At 40.8% G+C, this 10,715-nt stretch overlaps 1 protein-coding gene across 1 annotated transcript; it reads right to left on the reverse strand.

Moving 5' to 3' along the window:
* Nucleotides 1-258: 258 nt before the first annotated feature.
* Apela (apelin receptor early endogenous ligand) lies at nt 259-9,513 on the reverse strand. Its single transcript, XM_042701012.1, has 3 exons — nt 9,207-9,513; nt 7,032-7,121; nt 259-1,282 (listed from the first exon to the last, which is right to left on the reverse strand). The coding sequence occupies exons 1-2, from the start codon at nt 9,280-9,282 to the stop codon at nt 7,033-7,035; spliced, it is 165 nt and encodes a 54-aa protein (XP_042556946.1). The 5' UTR covers nt 9,283-9,513; the 3' UTR covers nt 259-1,282; nt 7,032.
* Between the last annotated feature and the right edge of the window lie 1,202 nt (nt 9,514-10,715).

Consider the following 10,715-nt stretch of genomic DNA (forward strand, 5'->3'; position numbering starts at 1 on the left):
CCAGTCCTACAATGTGAGCCAGAGCTACACTTATAGGTTTTGTTTTTTGCTAGTTAACTGGAGAGCAGAGCATCAAGGACTTTTCTCCTCTGGCTAGCTGGCTTTGTACCAGAACTCTCAGATGTCAGACTCCTGAGTAGCTAGAATTACAGGCATGGGCTACCAGGGTCTGGCTAATGTTGACATTTTGATAACCTCTACCACTCTGTATTGCCTACAAATTACAATGCTTGACGTGGAGTCAAGATATAAGTTGGAAAATTTGTTATCTGAGCAACTGATAGTTACTAGCATTAAACTAGCAGCCTTTCAATAAATACCAAGTAAGAATATATTTAGCCACTTGAGAAAACCTAATTTAAATTAATACAGTTCAGATGTAGACAGGATAGTTTCTTCATTGGATAATTGTATCCCTAAACTCTTTCTGACTTTTTATTTGCATATTAACATCCTGAGTTGAATAGCACAGAAACAAAACAAAATCTTTACTAGAATGATGAACACTTATCTATTAGATACAGGTTTTGCCCAGCTAGGGCTACACTGGCATAAGTGTGATTTAGATACTAACTTTAGGCAGATCTTTTAAAGAAACTACACAAACTAATCAAGTGTGTAAACCAGAACGTTGAATGTTGGCTTTTGCTTATTACAAGATGAGGAAAAGATTCAGAAATGAACAAACACTGCCATTTTAAAATAAAATGAGTTACAGTTAATGATTTCGGCTCTTTTTATGACTTCAACTAGGTATTACTCAGAAAGTGGAAATGTCATACTTTCATAAGACCTAAAGGAATTCATAGCTTTTCCCCCTTAATATCTCAAAATAAATAAATCAGTTATTTCTTTTTATCCTTTAAAGCCAGGCAGAAAAACTGATTTAAAATTTAACATCTGCAAAGTTAATACATTTGGATAATTATAAGAGTGTGGGAAAATTGGAAATCTTGCACTTTTAGCGATTTGAGAGTTCTAAGACACTGACAAGCATTTTTCTTTTTGGTCCATTACAAAAAAGAAAAAGTCCGAGAAAAGATGAGACCATTGTAATTGCAGGCAAATAAGGGTGCTTCAGACTGGAACTGATTCTCAGTTTCTGTCAGGAAGAAGATGGTCCTGTGAGCCAAAATACCATCCCAGGTACTCTTGAACAATGCCTTTTCCTACAGTAGCCTCTAAGCAATCATACTTTTGCACAGTGAAGTTCTTTGGGTGGTTGGGTATCATTTCTTCACTCCTGTCTTGTGGCAGACTCGGTAAAGTCAGCTGAGGAGCTCTATATTTGCAAGATAAAGAAAAAAAACAACATTGTTTAGTCTTTAGGAACCTTTAAATACAATTACACTATTCAACAGCTTAATAATTTTTTTTGTTGTTGTTGTTGGTTGTGGGGCTTGGGCCTGGGCACTGTCCCTCAGCTCTTCAGCTCAAGGCTAGCACTCTACCACTTGAGCCACAGAGCCACTTCTGGTTTTCTGGTGGTTAATTGGAGATAAGAGTCTCACAGACTTTCTTCTCCAGGCTGGCTTTGAACGCAATCCTCAGATGTCAGCCTCCTGAGTAGCTAGGATTACAGCCACCAGTGCCCGCTTTTAGTAATAATTTTTAAGTATATGGTGGAAGCAAAATAGACTTTCCTGATTTGATGAGAAAACATAAATCTTTTACAGGAGAATTGCTGAGCTAAGATAGGTACTTTGTTTGGGGCCCGCTTTTCTATCCCTTGCTTTATTTCTGGAGGCATTCCCTTCCCTCACATTTCACTTCCTGATGGTTGCAATGAAGTGTTAACTAAGCACTAAAAAGATGCAGGAGGCATACATACATTGGGACCCATCAGCTGCACTGGACATTGACCAAAATGAACTAAGCCACACAATGGCAGTGATGGGAGGGAGGAAACAAGTGGGAAAGAGGAACAGCTGATGCTATGCAAAACAAAAGAAATGTACACATCACCCAATGTGGAAGAAATAACTGTATCGCAAAGCTCATAGAACTCATAAATGTTATAGACCATGATAGACAATCTGCTCCATGAAAGTTAGAATGTGTTTGTGACTTTAACTAAGCATCACATTTGGGAAATTATGTAACCACTTAATCACAATAAAAATTTTGGAAAAACTAAAAAAAAAAAAAAAGATGCAGGAGGCAGGTGCTGGATGCTCAAACCTATCGTCCTAAGTAGGCAGGAGGCGAGATCTAATGATCAAGGTTAAAGCCAGCCTGGGTAGTAAAGTCTGTGAGACTCTTGTCTCCAATTAACTGCCAAAAAGCGAGAAATGGAGCTGTGGCTCAAGTGGTAGAGCACTAGCCTTGAGCAAAGAAGCTCATGGACAGCATTCAGGCTGAGTTCAAGCTTCAGGACTGGCACCAAAAATAAACAAACAAATAAATAAATGCAGGGGCTGGACACTCATGGCTCACACCTGCAATCCTAGCTAATCAAGGACCTGAGGATTACAGTTCAGAGCCAGCCCAGGCAAGAAAGTCTGTGAGACTCTTACCTCCAATTAACCACTATAAAGCTGGAAGTGTGCCTAGTGCTGGTGGCTTATGCCTGTAATCCTTGCTCTTCAGGAAGCTAAGATCTAAGGATCAATGGGTCAAAACCAGCTTGGGCAGGAAGGTCCATGACACTCTTAGCTCCAATTAGCCACTCAAAACCTGGAAGTGGCACTGTGGCTCAAAGTGGTTGAGTGCTAGCCTTGAGCAAAAGAGCTCAGGGACAGTGCCCAGGCCCTGAGTTCAAGCCCTACTACTACAAAAAAAGAAAAAAAGAAAGTCATCAGGGAAGGCCTGGCTTGATAACATGCATGATACTGGAAGAGAAACAGTTGAGGATGGAGGGTAAGTGTGGTGGAAGCCATAGTAGAGACTTAATAGGAACTGTAGCCTTGGGCTTGAGGTTTCTAGAGAACAGCTAGGTGAGTTCAAGTAGGCCATTGGCCAACCCAGTTCAGGTTCTTTTTTTTTTTTTTTTTTTAATTTAATTTTATTTTATTTGAGAACATACTGTACAGAGGGGTTACAATTACATGGGCAGGATAATGCATACATTTCTTACCAAGCATTGCAGCCTCCTCCTTTGTTTACTCTTCACCTCCCTTCCCAGCCTCCCCCCTCCCCCCACCCCCAGTTCAGGTTCTAAAGGAGGTGTTTGTAATAAGAGAGCACCACTCAGAAAAGCCTGGCATCACTGAAGCTAAGGAAGGGCACTAGATGAATGATTGAGATCAGGACTGAAGGGTGTTCACTGGATTCAGAAGAAAGGGGTGTTGAACATAGACAGGAGGAAAAGGAGCAGCTCCCCATTCAAGAAAATCTGTGAGGAGCTGGGAAGTTGGCTCAGTGGTAGAGCGCTTGCCTTGCATGCCTGAGGCCCTGGGTTCGATTCCTCAGCACCACATAAACAAAAAAGAAAAAAGCCGGAAGTGGCGCTGTGGCTCAAGTGGTAGAGTGCTAGCCTTGAGCTGAAGAGCTGAGGGACAGTGCCCAGGCCCAGAGTTCAGGCCCCACGACCGGACCCAAAAACAAAACAAAAAAAAAAAGAAAGAAAGAAAATCTGTGAGAACACAGGTTGATCACTAGAGGGCACTGTGCGACCATCCTGGCTTCACAATCCTGATTTTTTTCCGTGAGGAATTTACTTGTTGCAGAGTTGGAAGAGACTAGAAAGGGAAAGGCAAGGCAAGGGAAAAGCAAGGCAAGACAGTGCCTAAGGTGTTTGCCTAGCATGCGCTGAAGCACTGGGTTTCAGGAAGGCCGAGAAGAGAGAATCGGATGAGAAAGGCCAAGACAGGAGGACAGCTGCACAGAGTTGAAAGGCAGTGGTTTGGTCACGATGTCCCAGTAAGGAAGAGCAGCAGGAAGCAGAAAGACATCGTCAGTGCAGGTGAGGATGACAAGAGTAAATGAACATACAAATAAGCTCTTCATAGCCATTACCTCTGAGAAGTGAAAATGGGATCCAGTGGGAATTTTACTATTGACTTACGTTCTTATATGGTTAGAAATAAATGATGCCACACACACACACACACACACCTAGAGTGGCCAGGCGCTATAATCACGCCGGTAATCTTAGCTGCTCAGGAGGCTGAGATCTGAGGATCACTGTTCAAAGCCAGCCACTCTTATCTCCAATTAACCGCCAGAAAACTGGAAGTGGCGCTGTGGCTCAAGTGATAAGAGTGCTTGCCTTGAGCTGAAGAGCTGAGGGACAGTGCCCAGGCCCGGAGTTCAAGCCCCATGACTGACAAAAAAAAAAAAAAAAGCTAGTGTTGTTATTAATAGACTGTTATTAATAGGGCTGGTGGCTATCCAGTGCATATTTGTAAATAAAAGCATTGAAATATTGCAGTTGGAAGAGGAAAGTTACTAGAATCTTTTTTCTTTCTTTTTTAGCCAGTATTGGGGCTTGAAGTCAGGGCTTATGGGCTGTCCCTTGGCTTTTTTAACTCAAGGCTGGCACCTTACCACTTGAGCTCCTCCTTCTGGCTTTTTTGATGGTTAATTGGAGGAAAGAGTTTCATGGGCTACTATCCTGCCTGGGCTGGCTTCCAACCTCATTCCTCAATTCTCAGCCTCCTGAGTAGCTAGGATGACAAGGTGTGAGCCACTAGCGTGAAGGGAAAAAGGAATATATCAAGAACTTGCACTGTAACAGCTTGGCTTTTCTGTTTTATTTAATCAATTATATAAAATCATGCTAGGGTCACTGAGGAGCACACAGAGCTAGCTAAGGGAGAACAAGGGTAACGGCATCTGTGTAAATGACGTAATGGTCTAAAGAGGCTAAAGAGTTAATCCAGAAAATAGCCTAAGTCAGTTGTTTACTTTACCTGTCCTTTTAGTCTTGCTTGACTCTGATTCACAGAGCCACAAGCAGATTTTATCTAAAGCATGCAGAAGAGTGGAGAGAAATGAAAGGGAGGTTTTGCCTGAGAAGTCACTACTTAGGTTGACAGTGCCTTTGTTGCAAGACATAGAAAGTGTGAAAATTGTGCTATCAGATTTGAAGGTAGGACTTGTTATTGGTATTAGTGAGGCAAGCAAGACCTTGGGAAATTATCAGAAATGCTTATCTTACATGAGTTTGTCTAATAATCACTAGATCCCAACAGGTGACTTACACATTTGTCAGAGAATTGTAACTGGATGCAGAACTAGCCTAAACACTAAGAACATAAATGGACACTGTAACCTGAGCAGGTCTATAACGCTATCAGCTGACTTTCTTAACGGATTGTGCTTATTAACTAGCTTACATACCTTTCATTTAAATTTCCCTTGGATTACAAGGTCAGTTTATAGGTCAAAATTTCCCTTAATTCTGCCAAGTTGAATTTCACTACTCTGTCTGGTTTACTTGAAGCCCTGATTTTTTTTACGGTAGGGAATGTTTGGAGAAAGCCAAGGTAAATTGTGGCTACAAATTTGTGCTTGGATTTTGCAAAGGCATCTTGTTCTGTGCACACAGAATCTCTTGCTATTGTGAAATGCCACTAGGCTCTGCTTTGTTATTTACAAAAGAGGACTGGGGAAACCAGCATTTCTTCATTTCCCTTAAACCCAGATTTTACTGTTATTTTATACCAGGTGAAATTGAAAAGCTCAGCTGGAAACATTATCAACGCACACCAAAGGATATTTTAACATATTAGATCCCTTTCAAGCCTGCTTCAATCATGATTCATTAGCTCCTCAGGAGTCTTCTACTGTATCTTTCTAAATTTCTTCACCAAGCTTACTTTTCATAATTTTTAACAGCAAAGAGTAATTTGTTCCAGACACTGGCCTAAAACACTTGGCTTTTTGTCTCCTCCTGTGATAAATGCTTATTACCAAGTTGCTGTTCTCTAATTTCATTTCCTACTACAAGGTTTTCACTGGGGTTGAAAAGCATGTATTAAACAATAGGCATAGCAACCATTCTTTCCACCCATTGAATACAGCCATAAAGGCTACAAGTCTACAGACCAACTGAATAAGCTAATTTAGCAGATGCCTGTGTATGTTAACCAGCTGCAGGCCATTTCTGGTGTTTTCCTTGAAAGAATATATTTTTAAATGAACTAAAGGAATTAAAATAATTATGATGGGACATCAGATTATTTATTAGTAGTCATTATTTATTTATTTATTTTTCTTTTTTTTGGGTCCGGTCGTGGGGCCTGAACTCTGGGCCTGGGCACTGTCCCTCAGCTCTTCAGCTCAAGGCTAGTGCTTTACCACTTGAGCCACAGCGCCACTTCCAGCTTTTTTCTTTTTGCTTAGGTGGTGCTGAGGAATCGAACCTAGAGTCTCAGGCATGCAAGGCAAGCGCTGTACCACTGAGCCACCTTCCTAGCCCAGTATTCATTATTTATTAGTATTTATTAGTATTCATTGACACTCTGGGCAGCTATATTGATGAAGCAATATTACTGAAGATGGGTGGTAATGTGAAGTCATTGGTACTTTAGTGACTATAAAAAACAAAAATGGGTGTCTACCCATAATTTTATCTTGAAAGATACACCAGCAGACCACTACCGTTAGTGAGGCTGGAAAGCCCCCATGCCACTGGGACCGAGTTGATTTGCTACACTGAACATGGAAGTAGGCTGGCCTACCATTATGGCACCATTGCATAAATGTGTCTCAATGAGAAATGTGTTTGTTCTGGTTAACATCTGCAGCTTTCAGTGTTTTCCCAAACACATGCTTAAAGATACTTTAAAAATTCTGTTGCTTGATATTTTAATTATGAGAATTCTCAAGCATATACAATAATATTATTTCCCACTGAGCTATCACTTAGATTCAATGGTGACCAGGATTTTTCTTGTCTGTCTTACTTTCTTCCCAAACCGTAGAAGCAATTCCCAAACGCCATATCATTTCGCACTGCCACTCATGACCATGCAGCTTCTAAAGATTTATATCACCGCATGCCATTTGTACATATTGCTAAATAGGAATGAGCATTTTTTGGTATAGCTAATTCCAATAGAGGAAGAATCTTCTGCCAGAAATACCTCAGGGGAAAGGTACTCGTGAGTGAAGAGGTATACATCGCCTCTGAAGGCAGCTGTGTCTATGCAGTTTTCTTCTCAGGACCAAATTAGCTGAAAAGAAAGAAAGGAAAATATTAGGAGTGCTTACAAAATTAATGACTATGCTATCTAGAGGGAGATTGTGGTCATAGTACTTTGTATAAATGTATAACAGTGATGGCTACTGAAATCCTTTTAAGAAGGGTAAGGGAGACAAGGGAGAGAGATGGATGGGTGATTTTGTTGGGATACATTGTATTCATGGGAATGTCGAAGTGAAATTTCCCCTTGACAGCTAATAAATGCTAATAAAAACAAAAAATATTGGAGTATATTTGTAACTAAACTGTGCTGTGGCTATTTCCTATTTGTTCATCCATTGTTATGATACAAAAGTTAATGTGATGTACTCCTAACAGTTAATGCTAGGATCAAGATCTTAATTGTCATAGCCTGCTTACAAGATTGCTTCTAAATGCTGTTCGCACTTTTATTTATGTTAGAAGTTGATTCCAGATATCTTACAAGAATATTGCCCAAGGTTTCTGTATTTTGGAAAAATGTAAATGGTTGAGTAGCAATTATTGTAAACAACACAAGAAGGAATTGCTGACTTGGAACTCTTTTCTTTTCTATGCTAAAGGATGGATCAGGGAGCGTCACTTGAAAAAACCTGAGAGCAACCAAACTTCCCATGAATTAGAAGGAAAAAAGTTATGCACCACATGTTTATCTGACAGAAGAAGTTGTATTATCAAGGAAATAATGTGACAAATTAGGATGTGTGAACACTTTTCTATTCAAACTTAGGTTTTTGTGTGGCAGAAATCTTTACCTTTCAAAATCTTTTTGTTGTTGTTGTGCTGGTCCTAGAGCTTGAACTCAGGGCCTGGGCACTCAGGTCCCTGAGCATTTGTGCTGAAGGCTAGTATTCTGCCACTTTAAGCCATGCCTTCATTTCTGGCTTTTTTTTTTTTTTTAATAATTAATTGGAGATAAGAGTTTCATGAACTTTTCTTGCCCAGGCTGGCTTTGAACTGCAATCTTCAGATCTTAGCCTCTAGAGTAACTTGTATTACAGGTGTGAGCCACTGGCATAACTTTCAAATTCTTTTATTTACCAGGGCTTTGAAATCTTAGGCCCTTGGCTCTGAAGTAAAAGCACATTAGAGTAATTTTGTCTCCTAACTCTGTTGGTTAAATACATCATAGTTGATACCATCCTTGAAAAATATGCTACCCACACAAATTGCTATGTATCTTGACCATGCTTATTTTTGGTTCTATGGGCATCCATAGTTTAGATTATATAGTTCTATAGAAATCTCTCAGGCTGGGGAAGTAGCTCAAGTGGTAGAGTGCTAGTAGCCTTGAGCAAAAGAAGCTCGAGGACAGTTCCCAGGCCCTGAATTCAAGCCCCAGGACTGGGAAAGAAAGAAAGAGAGAAAGAAAAGCAAGGAAGGAAGGAAGGAAGGCAGGCATCTCTTCCCTGCCCTCTGGGCCGGGACTTTAACTCAGGTTCTGGGTGCTGTTCCTGAACTTTTCCACTGAGCACTCTACTGCTTGAGCCACAGTAGCGTTTCCAGCTTTTTGGTGGTTAATCAGAGAAGAGTCTCCAAGACTTTCCTACCTGGCTTCAAGCTGCGATCCTCAGATCTCAGCTTCCGGAGCAACTAGGATTCCAGGCGCCCAGCAAGAAATAGCAACTTTTGACTCACTTTGAGTCATTATGTTTCTTTCACAATTCTGCTAACATTGTCTTCCTCCAGTCAGCCACAAGCTTTTAATAAACTGATTTGGATTTTACATTTCACCTAACTGTCTATAGGTTTATTAACTCTTTAATCAATAAACCAACATTTGCATTTCTTATAACTTGCAAGGACAATGTATCTACAATTGCTTAGAGCACTACCTTTCTTAGTAAAATATTACTCTCTCTCCATATATATACGTATATCAATATTTTAAAATGCAGTGATTAAAAGTACTCGAATAATAATACCCTCCCAGAAGATAGATAGCAAACTTGTGAAATCAGACACATTTCTAATAACTGCCCCTCACCTCAGTAACTTTCAGTATAAACAGCAATCACACTCAACACAACCAGGCGTAAAAAGAAGTCATTCGGTCCAAGATGTACCAGAGTCCTACCTGGTCTCTGTCCGGTGGTAAGGAGGAGACTCATCATAAAAACCAAAAAGACACAAAGAAGTTGTTGAAATCTCATTTTTTTCTTTCCTGACACACTCCAAGACAGCCAGAACTCCGGAGAGCAACAAGCAATCTGTACGCGGCTTGTGCAGGATCTGTGCGGGGCGCCTCACATTCTAACCAACCTCGGCTGCGTTTTCCAGAAAGGTTAATGATCACATCAGACAAGGTTACTGGGGCGCTGGGCTGTGGTCAAAGCCCACGGGGCCGCAAACCCCTCCTCCACCCTCCGCTCCTCTCCCTGTCCCTCCCCTTTATTTCCATAAGCAAATATTGGTGAAATGGACCATTCAAGCCCAGGGGAGAGTGACTTCACTTCAACCTGGAGCTGGAGAAATATGTAAAATAAGTCCTGACATTGCCTCCTCCCCTCACCATTTGCATCTGTTTAAACTTTGCATTGCCCATATTGGTCCCACATGCTGAAACCTTGGAATGACAGGAAGTCTCTCTTTTGTCCTTTCACAGAGAATTCTGAAGCGCTTAACTCAAGACTCCCAAACATGTGCCGAAATGCTTGATCTTTACCAAACCTACTACAAAGGGGTGACTATTTACGGGAATCCCCTAAATGGCTGAATGTGTGTGGAGTTTGCACCATTAAAAGATTCCTGGGGGCTGGGAAGGGGGTTAGCATGTCTGAAATAAATCTGTAAAATGCTTATATTTGTATTTTATTAAGTGCAATATTTTTTTCAGTAATGGAGATTATTTTCAGCTGCAAGCAGCTGATTCTTTTTAAAAGAAAATTCAGGCACACCACAAACCCTGGAAATCTGTGTTCAGTTATAAATTTGTATGGGGTGGAAAACCAAAAATTAGAGAAGTGTTCCGTTCATTTCCAGGGAATTCAGTAGAAACAAAAACAGTCTAGTCTTGTCTTTGACACACAGCCACCAAGATCTCTTTTGTCATAAGCGCTTCCTTATCTATAATACATAGCTATTACAAATGCACTTATTCTGTACTTATTGTGAAGTGAGCGGAAAGTTAGTGTAGCTACACTGTGACATACACATTTCCAAATCTAAAGCATATGGAACTCTAGGACTGCCAGGAATTGTTTTGTATATGGCTTCTTTAGGTTCAGGTAGTTGGTCTACAATCTTGAAATATGAACTATTGGTCTTGATTTGATATCAGTCTGTAAAATTTTCTTGCAATCCAGTTATACCTGCACTTTTTTTTTTTTTTTTGGATCTGGTCCTGGGGCCTGAACTCTGGGCCCGGGCGCTGTCCCTCAGCTCTTCAGCTCAAGGCTAGCACTCTACCACTTGAGCCACAGTGCCACTTCCGGCTTTTTCTCTTTGCTTATGTGGTGCTGAGGAATTGAAACCAGGGCCTCAGGCATGCAAGGCAAGCGCTCTACCACTGAGCCACCTTCCCAGCCCGTACCTGCACTTTTTAATAGGCAGACTACAGAAATTGTGACATCTTTAGAAATCAGCT

This window comes from Dipodomys spectabilis, unplaced genomic scaffold, assembly GCF_019054845.1.
Source record: "Dipodomys spectabilis isolate Male_0828 unplaced genomic scaffold, ASM1905484v1 ptg000009l, whole genome shotgun sequence".
In the NCBI taxonomy this organism is placed as follows: domain Eukaryota; kingdom Metazoa; phylum Chordata; class Mammalia; order Rodentia; family Heteromyidae; genus Dipodomys; species Dipodomys spectabilis.

Coding starts and splice junctions, on each gene's coding strand:
- Apela (XM_042701012.1), bottom strand. CDS start 9,282: ATGAGATTTCAACAACTTCTTTGTGTCTTTTTGGTTTTTATGATGAGT. Junction 7,122..9,206: donor TACCACCGGACAGAGACCAG/GTAGGACTCTGG, acceptor CTTTCTTTTCAG/CTAATTTGGTCCTGAGAAGA.